Source organism: Penicillium oxalicum, chromosome I (genome assembly GCF_001723175.1).
Source record: "Penicillium oxalicum strain HP7-1 chromosome I, whole genome shotgun sequence".
NCBI classification, from domain to species: Eukaryota; Fungi; Ascomycota; class Eurotiomycetes; order Eurotiales; family Aspergillaceae; genus Penicillium; species Penicillium oxalicum.
In genome coordinates, this window is record NC_064650.1 from 4,881,310 (window position 1) to 4,903,388 (window position 22,079).

General features: G+C 51.4%; 10 protein-coding genes across 10 annotated transcripts; 5 read left to right on the top strand and 5 right to left on the bottom strand.

Moving 5' to 3' along the window:
- Positions 1-156: 156 nt before the first annotated feature.
- Positions 157-1,713, top strand: POX_a01603 (NEDD8-activating enzyme E1 catalytic subunit; the record flags this gene model as incomplete). Its single annotated transcript, XM_050110529.1, has 6 exons — positions 157-191; positions 253-354; positions 416-421; positions 477-556; positions 614-910; positions 962-1,713. 6 exons carry the CDS (start codon positions 157-159, stop codon positions 1,711-1,713), a joined length of 1,272 nt encoding a protein of 423 aa, XP_049974297.1.
- Positions 1,714-1,992: 279 nt separating this feature from the next.
- On the bottom strand, positions 1,993-3,255 carry POX_a01604 (DNA-directed RNA polymerases I and III subunit RPAC1; the record flags this gene model as incomplete). Its single annotated transcript, XM_050110530.1, has 3 exons — positions 1,993-2,970; positions 3,057-3,161; positions 3,211-3,255. 3 exons carry the CDS (start codon positions 3,253-3,255, stop codon positions 1,993-1,995), a joined length of 1,128 nt encoding a protein of 375 aa, XP_049974298.1.
- A 308-nt stretch (positions 3,256-3,563) lies between these two features.
- Positions 3,564-5,291, top strand: POX_a01605 (NADH-ubiquinone oxidoreductase 49 kDa subunit; the record flags this gene model as incomplete). Its single annotated transcript, XM_050110531.1, has 3 exons — positions 3,564-4,409; positions 4,472-5,192; positions 5,254-5,291. The coding sequence occupies 3 exons, from the start codon at positions 3,564-3,566 to the stop codon at positions 5,289-5,291; spliced, it is 1,605 nt and encodes a 534-aa protein (XP_049974299.1).
- Positions 5,292-6,268: 977 nt separating this feature from the next.
- Positions 6,269-8,158, bottom strand: POX_a01606 (uncharacterized protein; the record flags this gene model as incomplete). Its single annotated transcript, XM_050110532.1, has 3 exons — positions 6,269-7,680; positions 7,765-8,007; positions 8,149-8,158. The coding sequence occupies 3 exons, from the start codon at positions 8,156-8,158 to the stop codon at positions 6,269-6,271; spliced, it is 1,665 nt and encodes a 554-aa protein (XP_049974300.1).
- Positions 8,159-8,360: 202 nt separating this feature from the next.
- Positions 8,361-9,134, top strand: POX_a01607 (Protein transport protein Y; the record flags this gene model as incomplete). The annotated part of the gene is made up of 4 exons (XM_050110533.1): positions 8,361-8,394; positions 8,524-8,583; positions 8,711-8,821; positions 9,079-9,134. 4 exons carry the CDS (start codon positions 8,361-8,363, stop codon positions 9,132-9,134), a joined length of 261 nt encoding a protein of 86 aa, XP_049974301.1.
- Positions 9,135-9,755: 621 nt separating this feature from the next.
- Positions 9,756-11,144, bottom strand: POX_a01608 (uncharacterized protein; the record flags this gene model as incomplete). Its single annotated transcript, XM_050110534.1, has 1 exon — positions 9,756-11,144. One exon carries the CDS (start codon positions 11,142-11,144, stop codon positions 9,756-9,758), a length of 1,389 nt encoding a protein of 462 aa, XP_049974302.1.
- A 1,046-nt stretch (positions 11,145-12,190) lies between these two features.
- POX_a01609 (uncharacterized protein) lies at positions 12,191-13,041 on the bottom strand (the record flags this gene model as incomplete). The annotated part of the gene is made up of 3 exons (XM_050110535.1): positions 12,191-12,480; positions 12,543-12,828; positions 12,904-13,041. 3 exons carry the CDS (start codon positions 13,039-13,041, stop codon positions 12,191-12,193), a joined length of 714 nt encoding a protein of 237 aa, XP_049974303.1.
- A 1,933-nt stretch (positions 13,042-14,974) lies between these two features.
- Positions 14,975-15,490, top strand: POX_a01610 (uncharacterized protein; the record flags this gene model as incomplete). Its single annotated transcript, XM_050110536.1, has 2 exons — positions 14,975-15,367; positions 15,437-15,490. 2 exons carry the CDS (start codon positions 14,975-14,977, stop codon positions 15,488-15,490), a joined length of 447 nt encoding a protein of 148 aa, XP_049974304.1.
- A 1,177-nt stretch (positions 15,491-16,667) lies between these two features.
- Positions 16,668-17,893, top strand: POX_a01611 (uncharacterized protein; the record flags this gene model as incomplete). Its single annotated transcript, XM_050110537.1, has 3 exons — positions 16,668-16,787; positions 16,847-17,175; positions 17,284-17,893. 3 exons carry the CDS (start codon positions 16,668-16,670, stop codon positions 17,891-17,893), a joined length of 1,059 nt encoding a protein of 352 aa, XP_049974305.1.
- Positions 17,894-18,466: 573 nt separating this feature from the next.
- On the bottom strand, positions 18,467-21,035 carry POX_a01612 (putative ubiquitin carboxyl-terminal hydrolase creB; the record flags this gene model as incomplete). Its single annotated transcript, XM_050110538.1, has 4 exons — positions 18,467-19,943; positions 19,997-20,565; positions 20,710-20,847; positions 21,000-21,035. The coding sequence occupies 4 exons, from the start codon at positions 21,033-21,035 to the stop codon at positions 18,467-18,469; spliced, it is 2,220 nt and encodes a 739-aa protein (XP_049974306.1).
- Between the last annotated feature and the right edge of the window lie 1,044 nt (positions 21,036-22,079).

Genomic DNA, 22,079 nt, shown 5'->3' on the forward strand with positions numbered 1-22,079 from the left:
ATCTTCATTAAATCGCTGTTAAGAGGACCTCTGCATTGATTTTATTGCAAGTTCATTCCGCACGACAAAGAAAGTCTACTTTCAACGATCGGGACTGGGTGGGTCTATTAACTGCTTCCTGGGCATTTGGCTTCAACACACCAGAAACATCGGAGAATGCATCAATCCAGCACAACCCAACAGGGCCGGTGGTATGTAGCTGTGATATTCCCTCACATCTAAGTTTTGCTTTCAAGAGCTCACAAGCCATAGGAGGCACCTTTACAAGGTTCTGTCTAAGCCTGGCCCGCACTGTGATGAAGACTGGGTTCCAGGATCAACGACAATCGAGACGCTTGAGTCTTCAAGGATTCTGTCAGTTGCCCCCCCCCCCCCCCCCCCCTGTATTAACTGCAAATTCTAACACACATCGCAGTGTAATGTATTTCAAGCAATTGACTGGTCATTGTGAAGTGCATTTACTGAACGCATTTTAGCGGGGCTGGCGGACTTGGCTGTGAGATCCTCAAGAATCTTGCACTATCGGGATTCAAGGACATCCATGTGATTGACATGGGTAAGTTGTGGCTTTGGCGCATTTGAACCCCGAAGGTTAGCTGAGTATCTATCACAGATACCATCGGCATTTCTAATTTAAACCGACAATTTCTGTTTCGCCAATCTGATATTGGAAAGCCCAAAGCCGAAGTTGCTGCTGCTTTCGTAGAAAAGCGAGTGAAGGGAGTCAAGATTACGCCATTTGTTGGTAAGATTCAGGACAAAGATGAGGATTTCTACATGCAATTCAAAATTGTCATCTGCGGTCTGGATAGCATTGAGGCTCGTCGGTGGATCAATGCAACGCTGATAGGGATGGTCGACCCCGAGGATCCCGAAAGTCTGAAACCTCTGGTCGATGGAGGAACTGAAGGTATGTCTAGGCGATAAAATCCAGGGGTAATATCTGCTGATCCAAAATCAGGCTTCAAGGGCCAGGCCCGTGTCATTTTACCAACACTTACCTCTTGCATCGAGTGCCAGCTTGATATGCACGCCCCTCGCCCGGCAGTCCCACTCTGTACAATTGCAACCATTCCACGCCAGCCACAGCATTGTATTGAGTGGGCGCATCAGATTGCGTGGCAGGACAAGAGAAAAGATGATTCCTTCGACAGTGATGACATGGAGCACATATCGTGGGTCTATCATGCTGCCTTGGAGCGCGCAGAGCAGTTCCACATCCACGGAGTGACGTTCCAAATGACCCAGGGCGTTGTCAAAAATATCATCCCGGCGATTGCATCGACTAACGCCGTGATTGCCGCGTCTACCACGTCGGAGGTACTGAAAATTGCCACGGGATGCAATCCTTATCTCGAGAACTATATGATGTACGCTGGTGAGGAGGGCGTCTATACCTACACCTTCGAGGCAGAAAAGAAACCGGACTGTCCAGTGTGTGGCAATCTCGCTCGCAAACTGGATGTGGATCCTGAAACAACGTTGGGCGACTTTATTGAGAGCCTCGGTGAAAGAGCCGAAGCCCAGTTGAAAAAACCTAGCATGCGGACTGAAGAGAAGACCTTGTACCAGCGCTTCCCACCGCAGCTTGAAGAGCACACTAGGCCTAATCTGCGACTGAAGCTGCGAGACCTCGTGGAAGATGGAGAGGAAATCGCAGTTAGTGACCCAGCTTACACCATCGACTTCCGCTACCGCCTTACATTCAAATGAGGGCTCGCTGCTACACGTCACTACTCGGCAGGAGTAGGACACGGCAGAAAACAGAAGTGTCAGAACTCGATACGAAACTCTTGGAACTAAATAAACATCTTTCTCACGAGAATATCCATTGCTCAACGACTGTGGTATCCGGACCCTGGCCTCGTAAAGCCTAACTTTGACCGAAACTTTTGTAAATGTACAGCGCGAACGAAGCTCAAAGTTTAAAATCCAACGCCAGTGAAATGCAACAAAAAGAAGACAGCACCAAGCCGAACCAACGTTCCGGCTTTACGCCATCAAGTCAGTCAGACCGCGCTTCCACCGAGCACATTTCAGCTTCAACACCTTCACGGACTCCAGGAACAAAACATCGCTTTCAAACTGCCCAGTGCTCTCCACGTTGAAGATGAAGTGGTCACGAATACGACCGAGTTTAACCTTGCCCTGGAACTCCTCGTGGCGCAGGCACTCTCGACTCACGGTGTCATTGAACGCATCCCGAACAACCGCCTTCATTTCGCCGGCGTGGCCCTCATATCCGCTTCCCTGAATCCGGGCCTCCTCAGCGGTAACTGGCTCCAGCCCGATGACGCCCTGAGGGAAACACTTGGCGAATTTCTTCGCATCTTCACCAAGGATAGGGCGCTCAATCTTGATATCCGGCATTAAACGGTAAGTTGCCGTAGCGACAGGAGAAAACTTGGCGTGGTCGGCGCCAATGCCCTTGATACAGTGCATTTCAAGGTCAATCTTTTGCCCAGGGCGCAATTTGGCGATAAGAATGTCCGGGTTGACAGGGCGAATAGCGCCCTCACCAGTGAAGAATTCCTCTTGCCGGCCGACTGGGGAGAACGTAATGTCTTTCGCATAGACATGGGCGTTGTGGTACAGCTTTCGCGGGTCGGTCTCGCCCTCGGCAGCCGCGGGGTTCTTTGTGCACTCCACGACCAAGTGCATGACGACGGTGTTGAAGTCGCTGGGTCCCGGAGGAGCAGGTCCATCGTCATCTTCGGAGGGCTTGCGATACCAGTGCATCCAGTTGATACCCTCAACGGAGCCCTGAAGCGGGATCAAGCCGAGACGAGAGGCGAGGACCTCATCTTGGATGACTGACGTATTGTTTTGGACGAAGACGTATTCAATGGCAAGGGTGGGGATTTCAGCCACGAGAATGCGGCGGAAAGCGTTAGCAACGGCGGCGTCGAGTCCGATCAGTGAGAAGGAAGCTTCATATGGGTCATTGCGGTGAAACTCGACGTGGAAATTCTGTTTTATGCCAGTGTAAGGAGCAGTGCCGAGAAAGATTGGCTTGGTCGTTCAGTTTCATTTTGCTCGAAAATACCAGCACATACATCCTTGAATTTGTCAAGCGCCCAACTGTGTGATTCTCCCGGCCAGTGCCCCGGAAAGTCCGTGGAGGGGATGTTGGTGACGGTCTCTGCATTAATGCCGATGATCTGCCAGGCATTAGCAATTGTGTAGCAAACGGATTAGGTAATGTCTTACGCGACGGCGCTGCAGCTCCTCTTGCGATGGAATTAGTGGCGCCATGGTGAGCGATCTGGTGTGAAACTGGAGGGGATTTTAGAGGAGATCAATGACCTACGATAAGAATAATTTCTCGAAGTATTTTCTGTGCAGCCTGAGGCACCAAGCAAAGACCGCTGCATTCGAGCAGTGGGCAGGTCCGCGCACACCGCCTGCCCCCTTCCGCTTGAAGACCTACGGCGTTTAAATGGATGGATGATTGTGTAGCCTGACTGCCTCAGGCTGACACGAGCTAGTCCGGAAACGGCCTGGCCACCTTCTCTCCGATCGAGTGTCTCTGAGAAGCCCCGAGGCCAACCAGAAATCGCCTGATGACCGGGATAGCTGTCTCACGTGACTATCCAAATTGGAGCGCGACCTCATCTTCATCTTCAACCCGCAGGCCTCCCCTTCCCGCAGCGAGCCTAATCTCCACCCAGCCATCGAATGCGCCTGGACTGAGGACCAGCCGTCTCATCTTCCGATCCTCAGAAAATATCGTCAAGTATTTCCTCATGGCCGCCCCATTCGCTCGCCTCGCGGGCAATGCGCCCAAGAGACTCTGTCTCCGCCCCTCCACCTTGATCAACACATCTGTGCCCCGATCCCGCTCGATTGCGACCACTGTTCCTCGTCGCCACGCTGAGGCTGCCGGTTTCCAAGCCACAAGGCTAGTTCCGACCGACCCGACCTTTACGCACTTTGCCAACAAGGGCCCTATTGAGGATGAGCCTGCTGGACTGGAGTCTGCCGCCGAAGGCATCGACCGTAAAATCCGTCACTACACCGTCAACTTTGGTCCTCAGCATCCTGCGGCTCACGGTGTGCTTCGTTTGATTTTGGAGTTGAACGGAGAGGAGATTGTTCGCGCTGATCCCCACGTCGGTCTTCTCCATCGAGGTACCGAGAAGTTGATCGAGTACAAGACCTACATGCAAGCTCTACCCTACTTTGACCGACTGGACTACGTCTCGATGATGACCAACGAGCAATGCTTCTCCTTGGCCGTCGAGAAGCTGCTGAACATTGATATTCCCGAGCGCGCGAAGTGGATCCGCACCTTGTTCGGCGAAATCACCCGTATCCTGAACCACCTGATGTCTGTTTTGTCACACGCCATGGACGTGGGTGCTTTGACTCCCTTCTTGTGGGGTTTCGAGGAGCGTGAGAAGTTGATGGTGAGTCCTCATGTCATATTTTTCCGCTTGATCAACCTTTTCCTAACGATCCGGTCTCTTAGGAATTCTACGAGCGTGTCTCAGGTGCTCGTCTTCACGCTGCCTATGTTCGCCCAGGTGGTGTCTCTCAGGATCTTCCCCTGGGTCTCCTTGACGATATTTACCAGTGGGCCACCCAGTTCGGTGACCGTATTGACGAGACCGAGGAGCTGCTCACGGACAACCGTATCTGGAAGGCGCGAACCCAGGGTGTCGGCGTCGTCAATGCTGCTGATGCTCTCAACATGAGTTTCACTGGTGTTATGCTTCGCGGCTCCGGTGTTCCCTGGGATATTCGCAAGTCCCAGCCCTATGATGCCTACGATCAGGTTGAATTCGATGTCCCTGTTGGTGTCAACGGTGACTGCTACGACCGTTACCTGTGCCGTATGGAGGAATTCCGCCAGTCTCTTCGCATCATTCACCAGTGCTTGAACAAGATGCCCGCCGGTCCCGTCCGTGTTGAAGATTACAAGATCATGCCCCCACCTCGTGCCGCCATGAAGGAGAACATGGAGGCTCTGATCCACCACTTCCTGCTCTTCACCAAGGGTTACTCTGTTCCCCCCGGAGAGACCTACTCCGCCATTGAAGCCCCCAAGGGAGAGATGGGTGTGTTCTTGGTCAGTGACGGTAGCGAGCGTCCGTACCGCTGCAAGATTCGCGCCCCCGGTTTCGCTCACTTGGGTGGTTTCGACCAGGTGTCTCGCGGTCACCTGCTGGCCGATGCGGTCGCCATTATTGGTAAGTTTTCTCGGGCTTGGCCTCATCTGTACGCGAAGATGCTAACATGCTTCCCAATCAGGTACCATGGATTTGGTGTTCGGTGAGGTTGACCGGTAAAAGCATCACGAATAGTGCGTGTCCGATCTTGAATGCCGGAACAACAAAATAAATACCAAAGCAAGGAAGATCTCGAACGCGGCTCCTCTCTTCTAGACGAACTTTACTACATGTCATCATGGGGGCTTAAAAAAGTTTAAGAGGAGTCTTCATGTCTTTCTCATGATCATTCTTTGACCCTTGATTCCTCACCCAGGTGTACCAACTCTCCCATTTCCTTGTCTGATGGCGTTGTGTCTGTTATGTCTCGTGCCTCCTCCTCGTCTCTGATTTTGCCTTTTATATTCCATTAGGCCTCTGTGTATAGTGACAATCTATATTTCCAAACTCTTTTTCCCAGTCACCACCAACAAGCAATTGGATCCTCGTCAGCGCAAGAGTGCACGAGATTTCCTGGGCCAGGCGCTCATCCATTATTGGGGAACTCAATCAACTGGAAGGGGCCGTTTGGGCTTTGACGAATACGAGAAGATGTAAACGATGGACATTTCCATATCCCATACATTGAACATATGGACACTAGGCAGAGCTTGAAACAATCCCACGTAATTCATACCTACAAGTTTCTTGTATCAAAATATCGAATATGTACCTTCGAGTCACTCGATCCACCGCTTGGACCTCCACTACCTACACAGCAGACATGATGGATTTTGACACTGAACCCATTTTACTACCTTATACTTATCATCTAGTGTGGCTTATCAAGTGGACCCAATTGGAAAAGAGGTTGGATGCCAATGATAACTCCCGTTCGAACCTAGTTCTCTTAGGATTCTCTTCGCAATTCAGGAACTATCATTCCTAGATAGTGTGGTGGAATGGGGTATCGAGAGATGGTCACCTTTACTTTTTGAGTTGAGTCTACTATGTTGAAGACAGTAGTTTTTGGAATAGGGACAAAGGGGAGGGACAAAAAGAGGAGCCCATTTGATCTGAGATGGTTGGCTATTTCAAATACCATACACGAAATCCCTCTACTCGTCTCGAATTCGCTTGAGAACCTTGATTCTCGGCTGCATTTTAAGTTCAACCCACCATCCTCGCAACACGAGCTTTCTCATGAGATCCCTGACCCGAGCGTAGAGATCATAGATGGCTTCACCACCCATTGTGGACATGATGCGCTGCTCCACTTGACCGGTTGCGGGGACGCCTGGTTTCAAGATCGAAATGCCGGAGAAGCCCTCAATCACATCGGCAACTTGCCAGTGCGACGACGGAAGGGCGTGACGTAATTGAGTTTCGTCTGCGTCCTGGACCGTCGAGTCTACGGACGCCTCGACCACAATATAATCGAATGGTTCCCAAAAGTCCGCCCTGGACTTGGTGTCCTCGTCTTCTGTCTTGTCGTAGACCCAGCCCATTGCGCCGGGTCGTTGGAGGAATCGCGTGACTCCAGTCTGACAGGCCAAGTTGCCGAGATAGACGGAAGCGCCGACGGTGGACGAGGAATGTTCGTCGTGATATTTGTGGAGAGCATGCAACGCATGTGCACCGGGGTAGTTCGCGGCCGACGCGGGCAGCAGTACCAGATTCGACAGCAGAAACGATGCCAGGGTCGACAGTATCAGCATTTGCGAAGCAACTCTCGAAAATATGGACCGATGGCGCCGGCGCCAAAGATAACTCGCGCCCAGGGCAGCCGTAGCGGTCAAAACAGGGATCACATAGATGATGAACCGCCATTCCTTGTGTGGCTGGGCGCTGTACAGTGCCATGAACAAGACCGACGGGACTAGCAGCGGTAAGATGGGTTGTCGAAGCGCGGGGTTGCGCAGCGCCACAGGAATTGCGATCAGGTAGACCAGTGGATTCAGTAAAAGTCGCGGCACCGCGTTCAGGAAGTAGAACCAGAACGGCTCGGTGCCCCAAGCGGAGGACTGGCCCTCGACCACGTTGAACAAGAAGGCATTGAATTCGGGCCAGACCAGTCCTTTCCAGAATATCGTGTCAATGCCGACGGTGGAGAGAAGCCCGCCCGAGAGACCCACGAGACCGGCACCCACAACGTCCGGAAGCACACCTTTCCCATGCTTGACGAGGAGAGAGAGCGTGGTAAATGCGAGTAAAAGCGCAATCTCAGCACGAAAAATGATCCCCGCCAATGTCAGGAGGAGCAGGGGCAATTTTACGCCCTTGCGACTGGAATGAACCCCGGAAGATGATATCGATATCGTCGAATCAGGTAAGAGATGGCGCATGGCCAGCGTTGTCAATCCAAAGGCGAACATGTTCGACAGTGGCCTAGAGGCGTAGTAGATCAGGTGAAACTGACTGCACTGAAAGAGCAAATACCAAACTGCCACCGTCTGGCCGAAGCTGTTCCGTAGCCCCTTTGCAAATATTCCCAAGGCAAAGGCATTGTACAAGCCCAGGATGGCGCGAGCTGCAGGAGACCGTTAGTCGATCACTTTGCACTAACAACACGAGAACAAGAGAACGCTCCTCGATGGCTCAAGTCACCACTTACCGATCATTTGCTGGTGAGTTCCTGACCACGTCGCAACCCCCTTGGGCATCAAGCCAGCGAGTACCGTCGCTCCTACCGCAGTCCTCGGAACCGCACCCGGAAACTCGACATGATCGTACTGAGCACGATTGACGGAATCACCAAAGGGGAACCCGTACACAAGGAGATCGTGAGTCGCTTGCACATGGAAAGATTCCTCAACCTTGGTATAAGGCGCGACAAAGAGATGCAGCAGGATCAAGCCTGTCAGTAAGATCACCAGCCCGATCCATGCTGTTTGTACAAGACACGATTCGGCCAGCAGTTAGTTGAGATAGTTCCACCAAAAATACAAGAGAGCTCGGGAAATGAAGAGAAAGGAGAAGATCCATGAGAGAGACTGACCATATCTCATGATGACTGCATCGATGGGGAATTCCAGCTCAATCACAGTCAAGTCCACAGGGTACGAGTGCAACGGGTAGTTTGGTCCACGTCAATTCGGAGATCGGGCGGCGGTCCCGCCGCTCTCCTCCACTTCCACTGCCACCGGCCTGGACTCATCACCTTCCCCAAATTGCAACTTCACGGCCATCTTCCGTTCCACGCCCGGCAAGATGCTGCTCTTTGGTCTTGGTAACCTTGTCTATGGTAAATGCGCCCATCTTCATCTCGCTATCTGCGAACCTTGCCTCTCCCCGCGCTCGTCTCGTTGCTTCTCTCTCCCCGGCCTAAGCCGTCCCAGGTAGCCCAGCTAACGCTCGAACAATAACAATTCAGTGATTGTCCTCATTATCAACGCCATTGCCGTTCTCTCCGAAGACCGGTTCCTCGCTCGCAGTGCGTTACATCCCTGTCGCTTCCACCATGCCTTGTCACTATTTCCCGTCTTTTTTGCAATCCAATCACAAGAAATACAGATCCACCTCATTGTCTAGAGACAACTAACGTATCTGAATACCGACAGTCGGATGGGGTCGCACACAAGCTGAGCCCGGGTTCGGCGCAAGCTACGACAGCACGAGTGTCAAGGCCAAATCTGTGAATTTGATCGCGAGTGTACGGACAGTCATGCGGAGTACGTGCTCCCTCTTCTCCATACGTGGTCTTTGGTTTCCGTCTTTTTCGCGTCGGGAGTTGAGTTCGGTCGATCGAGAGCCATTAAGATGGTGCCATAGATCATCGTAGTTACTGCTACGGGACTTGCGCCGATTCAAGAGGTCGAGCCGGCGCTCGTGCTCGCGCCGGCTCAAACAAGGGGAGGCGCAGAAAGACGGATCAAAGGGACTGATTCCCCCTTCTTTTTTCAAAGGCTAACTCTGGAATCCTGCGCAGTACCCCTCATTGTCATCAATACGGTTATCATTGTCTACGAGCTCATCCTCGGTTGATTCAGCGACTCGAAACCAAAGTCGCAAATGTTCGAAAATACCCAGCCAGGAACGAAAAGCGCAGGATTCAGTCTCGTGACTTTGGAATCGCTTACGAGGAAATCTATCCTCGGCTATAAAATAGTAGCATGGCGTCTACCAGAGGTCTTGGGAGCGGATCGATGGGGGGCGCTTCTCCCCGATCGATGATTCTCAATTGCCGTCTCGGCTTCGCGATAGTTCTACTCATACTTATCTCATGATGTACATGAATTTGCAATCCATAATCAAGGGCCATCAGTAGGAGCCTCGGCGGGGGAGGCACAACCTTGACTGCAATTCCAGAGCTCCATGGACGCGTTACCATGGATCAGTCCTCGCCCTGCCCTGGTAACATCTACTCAATTCTGAGATAAAAACTTAGCAAGTGTTTTAACGGCTTTCTATCGAGACGGCTTTTCTCGAAGAGAGTTAATTTGAGTGTCTTCCAGCTTCGTACTGAAATGGCATCTGTCAATGGCGCGGGAGTAATACAGATATTCCCCTTTAAGAAATCGTTTATACAACATCCTACAAGCCGCTTTCTCCGTTATCCAATTGAACGAGAGTTGAAAATCATATTTGTCATCTGTTTTGAGCTTCTTACACCCGGGCTTCAAGCTGGAAATTAAACCCCTTTGCATAGGAAGACCATCTCCACCTCGCAAAAAGCTGCGGATTCTCCACCAGGATTTGCCGGAATATCATCTTCCTGTCTCGCACAGAGTCAGACCCAGCAGAGCTATGCCGTGCGTCCTGCCAATCGTGCGCATATGGCTCCATAACGTTCAGAGCCTCCTGGATCCATCTCCCAACCGTCTCCGGCTTGGCTGTTCCTGCCTGCACCATTCGTTTCTCGAGCTCTTCCAGGAACTGTGCTTTCTCGGATTCATCCTTGACTGCAGCGTGCATGACTGCAAGTAAAATGTGTGACCTGACCGACAAGTCAAACTTGCCGATCTCGGTTCCTTCTTCAAGAAGGCCAGCGGTTTCCTCGGCCGCGACAGCGGCTAAGAATTGAACTTCCTCCTCACCTCCAATCTCCTCCTGCCATCCCCTGTGTGCCGCCTCTGCCGCAAGACCCCCGTCCGGAAACCCGCAGAAAAGGTCTCGTGGCGGCCCTGTAATCTCCTGTCCTGCCATTTGAGCGTGATACTGCGCTTCCAACCCGTGAATATTCCAGTGTCCCATTGCAATGAGAACACCAAAGGCATACGGCCTCCATCCATCCTTACCAGGGTAGGAGTTAAGCCAAAAGCGTGCATATGATTCTGAATATTGCTGTGCGCTGGGACAGGCTTCGTGAAGTCTGGTCATGGTTTCCGCTAGCGTAGTGAGGGCTAACGATATAATCGCCCCCTCTGGAAGCAATTTGTTTCCTTTGCGAGTTACCGAGACAGTGTATGCCCATCGTGGAAGTTTGAGGATCTGAGTAGGTCCTATATGACGTTCACGGGGCACAAATATGAATGGCTCTGTTGAATCCGGAAGGTCCAGAAGATCAGGGAGGCGGTAAAATCGCGCTGTTATGCGCTGGCTCAGGAAAGGGACCGAATAATATGAGCGCCAAACAGATGGGTGCAAAAGATCATAGTGAGTCTGGTAAAAGTCGTCAAATTCGGAGAATGGAAGAAACTCTTCTTCCAGTGATGGATCGTGCCGGTAAAGAGCTGTCACAATCTGTGTGATGTAGAAAGCATCGAGAGAGCTACACACATCGGGAGTAATGGGTATTAGTAGAGAATACTGCAGAGAGTTCACTCCAACGATAGCGGCCACATACCGATTGAAGCGTAAGTCGTCCTTACCAAAGGAAAAGCCGTGGGCATGAAGTTTCTCAACAGGCTCAAACACCCACCCCGGTCCATCCAGCGTTTTACACGTTTGTATAAATGCGACCCGTAAGACATCCTCGTGGGAGGTGATTGACAGCACTCCGCCTTCGGCGTCGGCGAGATATTTTTCAGCGCTCGTTGGAGTGGCGGCACACATAGTTGAGTCAACCTTGGAACGAATCTAGATATTGATCAGGGATGAAAGAAAAACACCATAATTCAAAGGCGACAGCGCAGTTCTTATATTTGCTTGCTAAGGGGTCGAAATCATGTGACTAGATCATACAACACACAATGACCCGCGTGGATTTTGTCTGGTCGCAAGGAAAGGGGAACGATTGGCGCCCGGGTCGCGAGCTCAAATCCATGCATACATTGAGTGGCTGCGGCCTTGAAAGCCGCAGTACAGCATGCCCCAAAGACTGCCCCAGCTGCGGCTTCAAAAACAAGATATATAATCTGAAACACTGGCTTTATTCATCAAGGATGCCGTCTCCATTCAATTTTGATCAAGACTAACTTTGAGAATTATCGGCTTTTGTAGTATGTACGTACTATCACTGTACTACGGTACGTTCTCACCATATTTGAAGATCATACGTATTCACGAAACTTTTGTAGATTTATGTTCTACATAAGAAATGAGGATACGGCACGCCATCTGCTAGTAATTCAATAGCAGAAAGGGGGTTTGACGGGTAGGAGGTAACTTGGAACTGGCGGGCAGCAGCGGGGGCAACGAATCTTCCCGTAGTCTGCAAAAGTTCTCCTTGAGAGGAAAAGAGCGTATGTTGCTGAGCCCAAGCACCCGATCCTGCCCGAAAATTTCACGGTAGGCCACCCATCTGGAGGCGACTTTATTACAACTTACATCTGCATTTTCTGTCAAGATGCCGCTGGCAGGCATTGACGCCCGGATAGATAGTCGTTGGGGACTCCTATGATACGAACTGATGAGGGGTCAATTCAAGAGGATTATCTACAAGAAAGTCACTTTCGGCACATTACTTAAGGTGACAATAGTATTTCAAGACCCTCCCATGAAGTCTGAGATCTCGCTGACTTACTCGTAGCCGTGAAGCAACTTTGCCAATAATCTCATTTTACTTCTTGATTGTTAACCCTGGCCTTTGTTTCCATTCAATGAAAAATTAGGCTAATGAAAACTTGGAAACTTGATCCAGCCTTGTTCACTTCGTCATTTTATGGAGTCCGAATTTCGGGATTAGTCCCCAAATCGTAGCCAGGAAGAGATGAAAAATCCCAAGACGCAGTGCCGAATCTAGCCAATCTGGGGTTCTCCTCTGTTCCCCGTTGAGCACATGGCCAAAGACGCAGTTCATTCTGGAGAACAAGCGCATCAGGAATAAGGACTTGAATCTTATCCTCGTGTACTAACACCCTAGAGAAAATCACTGTGGTGTCGACACTAAGGGAGGGATCGAGATACTTCAGAAAACGCGCACGGTTCCTCTCTGTATTGTCGGATGGACCTTTTTTAGCAACAGAGCAGAGTAAATGCAAATGTCAGAGAACCACAACAGTAAAGACGTACTCTGCTCAGGCCTCATCCCCCACAATTCAAGGGGCTTGCACGTTTCCGGATCTTTCTCCTTGTCTTCGGGGAACTCAAAAAGCCTTGGCAGCCATATCTTCTTCCAGCTGTTCCAGACGGCGGCATCAATTGTAGCCACACAATCATATCTGATGATGCCATCTGGATACACCTCCCATTCCTGGAACCCTCGGAGGAGATAGGCCCCTGCGCCAGTCTGGCGGCCTCTGGTGCCATCAGGAGGCACAGCTTTCCAACCATTATTGTACACGCGCTCTGCTTCCTCCTTGAGAAGGGATATAATTTTGTCAGCTTATTCGTGCAAAATGATTAAGAGTTTTAATGATTGAAGGAAATTAACCTTCAGGATCACGCGGTATCCGATGTGTAGTCCTGGAGGACCCTCATCTCTTTTCTGCCAGTGATCCCAGTGATCTTGGAACCCCTCAGGTGTGCCTGAAAATAAAGCAACGAGCAGAACGGGAATCCAGAACTTCATCGCAACTTGTCTCAGGAAAGACGATCTCGACTGGGGATGAAATGAAAAGCGGCACAGGGATGGGAAGCCTCGCCTTACTTGTAGACTTTGAGAGCGCGAAGGCTCTAGCAGTAGACAAAAGGGGTAAACTGGAGTACAGTACCGAGGTAGCATCAGATAAGAAAGTAGCGGTATTATAATATGTTGTTTAATTACGTGAATTAAATATCGAGTTATTGAAAAGACCTCTTTTGATCCTTTCCTCGCTAGCAGGGCCATAATGCAACGGTGCATCCCATCCCACTTGAAACTAAACAGTCACAAATAGCATTACGAATAGCATGGAGAAAGCGCTCTTAAGGTAAACGAAAAATCAATAATTGTATGGCTGAAATGACCTACTTATGGATTGGAAGGCTACATGGATAACCCGACAATCAATGCCGCACAGGTTATTGTGCCAACCTGTGTAGATTGGAATCCTTTGTCAAGGCCTCGCCAACAGACTGCACTATCTGTAGCTCGACTAATGTTGGGAAATTCCGAGAGACTACATCGACATTGGGTCCCGGATATTTTCGGTATCACACAACTTCTGGCTCAAAATATACAATTGCCCATGAATCACAGTTGGATCCCAAATTTGCCGTCGCCTGCGTGAACGCGATTTTCATCCGGAGGCCCCTAATCCGAACAGGAAGGTCCCTGGAGTAGGCGCTTAATTGCGGACATTGAAGGAGACACTACGAGCTCAATAATGGGCTCATGTTACTAACCGACAGGGGTATATGCATGCCTATCTGTTAATCCAACCCTTCGCTTACCAGCACTACCGTAATTCCGTATACTCGCGAGATACTTGGCGACAAGATTGATCTGCGAGTCTGATTTACAAAAGCGGGGCTGTGATATTGTGGAGATTCAAAAAACTAGCCTTGGCAAATCAGAATCCTAGAAATGAGACGCCAAGGGCCGACGGTCCGACCCATACCTATTCTGTACGTCTCCGGGACCGAGAAACTCTCTCGTCTATCGTGCACAGCGCCAAGACGTTGCCAAGCTACTAATCAATTGTTACTTGTCTGGCCAGATATGCGCTTATGTGGAGTGCAATATGCAGGCAAAAATCCTGCAGTATGTTATATGCATACACAGAGCTAAATGTATTTACACATACAGTATCAGATATCCGATTTTACGAACTGCCTATACTACATGTAGTGCCCATCTGGTCTCAGAACAGAGGGCGTATATATGGCATACGGAGGCCACTGGACCCTGGACGACCACTGAACTGGTGGCTTGCAGTCGTGCGTACATCTAAACAAATAGTCGTAAGTCAAACCTGCAATGGGAAGAATACACGGAGGAAGGCTATTTGCATTGGGCATGACTATTGTCTACCTTACTGTTCAGGGGCGATAGTCACACGCGTGCTTCATCTTTTAGATCGCTCAATTGGTTTGCAGCAGAACTACCTAAGAGCTACCATTATAATTCAATACGCAAGAAACAGAAAGACATGAGAAACCAGGTTGACAAATAGTACCTGTTACCGGGCATTTTCGCAAAGTGTATCGGCCGAGCAGGTCGAGTGGAACGAGCCTGCATGCAAACACATCACTCGAAAAATGCGGCTAGACCGTACGACCGAGCTTGTGTGTACGTTGCTGCAATTTCCGCCGCTAGGTCAGGTGGTCAGTAACTTTTACCAAGGCATCCTTCATAGGGTGGATCCTGCCATTCAAGCGAGACGATTTGATGGCAACGGTCAAATCCAGGGGTGCGCGAGGGAATTTTCATCATAGATTGTTCGCGATCCCCACTTGCTGATACATGGGTCCTTTGGTTATTACTGAACACAATATAGACATAGCTATCGATGCCATTGCACCTATGCTTTCAAAGTCTCATATTTCTACTTGCCTAGATCCATACTCAGCACTTGACCTCGATGCCTTCCTCATTTTTGTTTCTGCTTGCCTTTGCTACGTCTTTCGATGTCAGCAAGGCTTCACCTGACTGCCAAAGCAATGTTCACAACGAGACGATTGCTTATTTCAACAGCGCGCCTGTGACATTCAGCTACGAGCTGGAAACAGCACGAGATTGCAAGAAGTGGTGCGAGAGTGTTCCATCATGTCAGTCATGGATCTACGTTCGCCAGTCAAATCAATGTGACCTTCATCGTACGGTGGCGTTGAGTGTCTCTCACAACGCAGGATTTATGTTTGGCGGTTGTAAGCCAATTGGGGATACCAATGTCACTCAGCTGGCCTCTACTGCTAGCCCTTCGTCGCACGGCACGGCGACCAGAACCTTTGGGGCCTCGCAATCTGTTACTCTGGTCTGCTTGCATCTTCCAAGCCCTCGTGCCTCACTACTTGGATATGTCGCTAACTTGGCTTGATTCTAGCAAACCTCCACTGCGCCCGAGACCGTCCGTCACAGGCACAAGCGTCATCACTAGATGAAGTCTTTGAGAGGGGATTTGGGGGAACTACATGTTTGCTTTTCTGCCGTCGTGAGATTATACGAAGAACCTTTTTCTGGAGTCTTTGAGGCAGTAGAATCCTCTAGCTTCCATATTGTGTGACGTTATTTCATCTTCTCATTTGTCGTCAATAAACGTTTTTGGAATAGAGCTCCAATGCTGGGAGAGGTAGAATGGCGACATGAGAACTTGGAAACAATGGAAAACTGGATTTTATTCATTCAAACCTCTACCAGCTGATCGAGATTTTTTTTCACACGCCCGCCATAATTGTTGATGAACTTGATAAGTGGCGAACTACGGTCTATCATCTAGCTGACACTGTGCTCAGCTTTGGCGCCCATCAGAAAACCCAGCCCACGTGTATGTAGCAAGCACGTCGAGGGTCCAAGTGAGTACATGAGGGCCCGTTTCCGGCCCCGTAAACTAACGCTCGACTCTTCGCAATTTTCAAATGGGTTGATTTGGCCGCCTCCCCTAGATGCTAGGTTGCATTAAGAGCATCAGGTACGGTGAAAACTTTTTTCCTAATCTAGAAAATATCTTGTTTGGTAACAACCGTACCTTCAACCCACCGCCTTGGCCTTGGTCCAACACTTCATTACCTCCGGACATCCCGACTCCGACTATCAAATTCACTCAGGGCAATCCTCCGGGTCCCACCTGCACGTCTGGATGTGGGAAGAAGTGCACCTCTTTCTGCCATAGACCGTGTCTGCTGAACTGTGATGAGCCTAGCGAGATCGACAGTTGGAGAGATCCAGAAGACCCTGATCCACCAACCAGCCACACTAAGTGCTCAGGCCCAGACTGTGATGATGACGGCAATTGCACTGGGCCATATTGCATGAAGAGGGGTTGCACGGGTCCTGACTGTGACACCAAAGATCATATTTGCCTAGGTCCAAATTGTCGGCAGACTGGATGTGCCGGCAAGGGCTGCGGTGATGACGGGACATGCCAAATTCCCCTTGATTGCTTGACATCAGGATGCCATGGCCCTGATTGCAACGTAAAGGGTCAATGTGTGGGTCCGAACTGCATCACCGTCGGCTGTATTGGTCTTGATTGTGAGGCCAGCACCGGTGACTGTATTGGCTATCATTGTACAAAGGTCACCTGTTCAGGGCCGGACTGTAAACCTGGTGGGTGCATGGCTGAAGACGGCTGTGGCCCAAAGGAATGTGATTCACCCGCCACGGTCTCGGCATGCACACATCTAGTGACTAGCTGGAGTGCATGGTATTTGGCTTCTTCAACAACTGCCACAGAAGTAAGTTCATCTCGGAAATAGCGTGAAATTCCAGCCACAAGATCACTGACCTCGTGTAGACACACTGCGCCACTAAAACGGCCTGCAACGGGCAGAACACTGTGGTCACAAAAACTGCTGGTGCCCCGGAGTGCTCGGTTGGCTCGGATTACTGGAGCTCGATAATGAAAACCGACGAAGATTACGATACCACAATCAACGGGCATGCAATCCCGAGTGTGTATGCCCCAACAGATTCACCGGATTACGATGGTTCGAGATTCACCATCACAGCATTCGGGTTCAATGGCACCATGTCGATTTCATCCACCAGCACAGAAACCACTTCATCGACCACAACGACCTCGATTGAAGTTCCGCCTTCAGCAGAGGCCACTTGTACCGTTTCGTAAGTATCCTTTCGTGTGCTATGTTGCCTAGTTTCGTTGCCTATATCTTTACAAGGCAAAATTCCGCTATCAAGTCAAGGTCGTTGGGAAGAAACTGATGAGCATAGTTACGACTTGTATTTCATAGAGGTTACGATCGAAGGCATTAAAGGCTGGGCCGAAGATGGCGGCACGAAGCTGCACGATGAAGAAAAGGGATGCGGCGCTATGACAGGCTGGCAATGGTCTGAGGCTCGTGACGGAAGCCTTCCGGAGGCCTACTTCCTATTACCTCTTTTCATCAAGAGCGGCTGTGTCGAGCGGGCTATAGTCTCGGCGGGCGGGCCAAAAATATCCTGTGCGAGAGTATCGAACGATATCGAGAAGCGATCTACTGCTGCTGAGCTTGGACTGCCCGAATCATCGTCTGCAGGGATTCAGGAGATGACACTCAACGACGGCCTGGGGACTGCACCAACGAACAGCACGACTGACATAAAACCAGCTCCCGTGTATACACCTCAATCATGGGGTACTGGTAACACTGTGATTCTTACTACGACAGTCGAAGTTATTGTCAAACACCCATACACGACTGGTATCGTCCTTGATGCTGAGGGGGAATGGACAATGGGGACGAATTTATCAACCGAGGCAACTCCGACTTCAACAGACAGTGGGTCAAACAAGCAGCGGTCCGCCTTGCCGATCCAGACCTCTTCCACATTGGGGACCTAGAGCATATACACCATCGGCACAGCTTCTGGATTAGCCTCCAGGCGGATATTTCAAGGTTGAACGAGCTCGGGTGTGGATTGAACAAGATTTAATATTTTCATAGAATTGAGATACGTAAAAGTTCTCTGGATTTGTGTCTGCGTGAAGCTTGAGATCTCTGTACAATAGCATGGGTCTACGTAGGTAACTAGTCCAGGGCATCCCCTGAATATTGAACAAGGTTGAATGAGAGAAAGAAAAAAGAATTGTGATTCCCAACTGTATAGAGCCAAGACGATTCTGCTCTGATCTGGTGATGAACAAACCCACCGATGGCTGCCAGCTGGGTATTCAAAACTCGAAACCCCAAGGGCGATGCTGATCGAGGTGAGGGGCCATCCGGCTGACAGTGAGTTACATATGTGAGGATTCGTGAGTCTGTGAAGGGGTATCGAAGAGAGTTGGTGGGGGTTTGGTGGTAGTGGTGATGGTGGTGACCATGAAGAAGGGGACAACTAGAAAGCCTGGAAATGATGCGAGCGATTGCCAAAAAAAAAAAAAAAGCTTGGTAGAGTACAAGATGAAAGTCGTCAATCATGACGTCTTTCTGAAGCTGAGAGACCGCCATCGGTGTGTATGGCCAGCCTTCTCGTTTCTAATCTCCTTCACCTCCTTGAGAATCGGAGGAGTCATCGTCACACGCGAAGCCAGTGATGGCCGGGAACCCGGCGACGCATCTTTCGGTGACAGAGGATCTCGAGGCGAAAAGGGCTCCGGGTCCGTCGTCGCCGCGTCTTCGCTGACTGGGGTCTCGGGTACCGTCAGCGGCGCCAGGTCTGACACGGAGCCACGGGAATCCTTATCCTTGCTGAGACGGTGACTCAGACTCCGGCTGCCACGTCGAAGGAAATTGAAGCTGGATGACTTGCGCGGGGAGCCATTCTCGCCTTGATCGGACGGCGCATCCGCCTTGCTCGCCTCAATTGCACGTCGCAGTTCGTCCGCTTCCCGCTTGACGTCCAGCTGGTGCTGCAGTTCGACCTCTTTGCGGCGGGCCTTTTCGCTCTTCTCCCGCTCCTTTTCCGCTGCTCGACGTTCCTTCTCCTCTCGGGCCTTTTCCTTCTTCGATTGCACATCGCTCTTTTTCGCCGTCAGGATCGGCAGTCGCTCATCTGGCACCGGCGGCAGGGGGGCCTGAGATGGCAGCACATGGTGCTGGTGAGAAGATGCATCGGATTCGGCCTGCTCATAATGAGGCTCCAGCTGGGGTGCCGTTGTCGTCTTACTGATAGGGAGAAGGCGGTGTGGCTCGTCGGAGGGGATGTAACTGGCACTGTGGACTTGCATTAGATTGTTGGGCGATGCCAAGTACCCGTTGGACTTTCCCAGGTCACCGGTCTCGACGGCCGCCGCCGCTGCGGCAGCCGCCGCACCCGTCGCGGCATCCTCCTGTGCCTGTTCTCGCATCACAGCTTCGAGCGTCGTTTCTTGATAAAAGAGCACGTAGGCGCAAGCCAGGCCTGGTTTGTCCCCGAAGAAATTGCGAACGTAGTTTTTGTCGACCGGTTCGACCAATTCGTCGTCAAAGAGCAACCAGCCACGATCCTCCGTCTTAATAATTGCCACGTAATGACCATGGTACGGCCCACCGCCAATGTGAACCACGACGGCGTACAGCTCATACAGCCGATCGGGATCCTCTGCATCGTCCGTGGTATTAAACAGACGCAGATGGTAAGGGTAGACGACCCGGTGGAAGAGCTTTTGTAGTCGCTGCAGGTCCTCGGTGTATTTGAAGCGTTTCAGATGGAGAGCCAACACCCGTGGCAGACGCTTGATCTTCATGCGCTTCTCGGCCTCTTGCAGACCACCGCAGTTGTCGCAGTGGAATTTGTTGCGCTCGCAGAGCATCTCCTCGGCGGAAAACTTTCGCAGACAGGCCGTGACGGAAGAGTGCTGTTCCAGATCGACGGACAAGTCCAAGAAGACTTCGTCGCGCTGTGAGACCTTCTCACAGGTCAGGCACTTGGTCTCGGAGGTCAACGTTCCCTCAAAGAGCTCATGCACCCATCTCGTTGTGTTGGGTGACTTGGTGCCGCTGTGTTGGTGATCGTGCCGAGGGACTCGGCGCTTTCCGATGGGGGTGGGGGGATGGCCTTGTCACTGAAGGCCTGTTTCGTCGCCTCCGCCTCCACATTCGCCACGACTTCATTGAGCAGCAAGTTCAAGAACTCGTGGGCATCCTGATGCATGGCGGTCCGGAACATCTCGTGCTCCCGGCGCAAGACCTCCAGGAACTGCTGTGGTCGAGTCACGCCAATGCGCGTCTGACTGGCGACAAGTGACTCAAAGATGTCCTTGAGCGACGTGAACAGAGACTCAGACATGCCATAGCTCTCCGCATTGCTCTTAGTGTCCATCAATGGCAAGGTCTGGAGCGCGACCTTTTTCTTGTACTCGGGTGAATCTTTGTCTTCGGGCTTCTGCGGCTGATTTGGAGTGACGCCCGCTTGGCGCGCCGACGGCGCCGATGCGGCTGCCTTCTGCTTGGCCGCCAGGGCCTCGGCTTCGAGGTGCGCGTTGGGGTTTTGGAATTTGAGATTCTGAGCCATGGCCGCCTCGAGGGTCTCAACCGGGGTCCGCTGCGGGTAGTTGATCACGGCCTCGCGGAAGGGAACGGAGTAATAGAGGCACTGCAGAATGGAGTTACAGTAGCACGTATTTCCATACTATCGTATCGTATCCGAGCGCGACGGTCAGCAGTGGTCGTCTTCACAAAAGGTTGGTCCGACGTTCAGCGAAGGGTATTCGATGAATGGGAAGTCGGGATATCTTACATTCTCCATGCCGAAGAACTTGTCACTCCCGTCACCCCGGATCGGGCCCATGTCCTGCAGACGCTTTTCTAGAGGGGATATTTGTGGCGTTTGAAGGTCCTTCTTTGGCGCGGGCGCGGGCGCAAGATTGGTGGGAGCCTGCGGGAGCCCGTGGTCAGTCTCACGTTTGCGGTGGGCGTGTCTCCGTCCAACAAGACATACAGTCACGAGGGGGCGGGTGACTGAAGGGACTTGATCTCGCGGTTGTACCGCCTTGGAGGAGGAATGATGCACGAGGTGCAATGACTTACCCCATTGCCGCGGCGAGGCGAAAAGAGCCCCTTCATGATGGACGTGTGTCGAGGGTGGCAGGCGGCAGCATGAAGCGGCAAGGTAGACCACTACTAAGGGCCGCTCCAGTGGAGCATGAGCGATCGAGCACAATGACCGAAAGACCGATGAAAGGTGGGTTGCGCGATCTTTCTTTCTTTTTTTTTTTTCTATTTTGGGCTTTGCAAGGGTTGGGATAGAAAGGAGTGTGGGCGTGACGGAGTGCGAGAGGTAGATGGAGTGGTGAGAAGGGAAAGGATGCGGGTTGAGAAGAGTTCCGATCGGGGGGAAAGTCAGAGTCAAGAATCAGGAACGTTGAGTTTCGTGGAGACGGGTGACTGGAGAGAGGTGGTCCGGGGAAGGCCAAGGCGGAAGTGTCCAGAAGCCGAGCCTGGCGATTACGCAGGAACCAGTCAAGAAGGCGAGCGAGAGAGGGGGGGAGGAGCGGGGACGGTTTCGTAGGTTGGGGCGGGGGAGAGAAAGACGAGAGAAGCGATAGAAGCGTGGAGGAGACGGAGAAGAGACGAGAACAGTTGCCGGGTAATTGAGAGCCGCCGGGGTCGAGAGAAAAAGACCGCGCCCAGCCCCAAAAGCAATGGAGGCTGCGGTTGGCGCAAACCCCAACCGAGAGAACCCTTTGCGATGGTGGCGCCCGGATGTCCGCCAGGAGTAACTCAAGAACGGAGGAATGAGGTAGAAGAGCCGACGACCGATGGAGGAGAAAGAAAAACAAAAAAAAACAAGGCGTCCGGCACGGCGGTAGCGGAGCGGAGTTCAGGAGAAAACTGGAGCGTGTCGACAGCAACATAAGTGATGAGCGACAGGAGATCAAAGAGAGACAGCGAAAAGACTACTAATGGTAGAGGCTGGTCATCTCCATCGTCGAACGCAATGGGTCTCCAAGGGAATTCGACTTGGAAAGGACAGTCCAACACAGAACATTATTACCTGGGGGGAGCCGACCAACCCGACACTGTACAGCTTCCACTAAACCCAGTCTACTGTAAGCTACTGGTACCAGTCCTTCCTAATGTTGGTACACAACCTCAAGGTTCCATAAT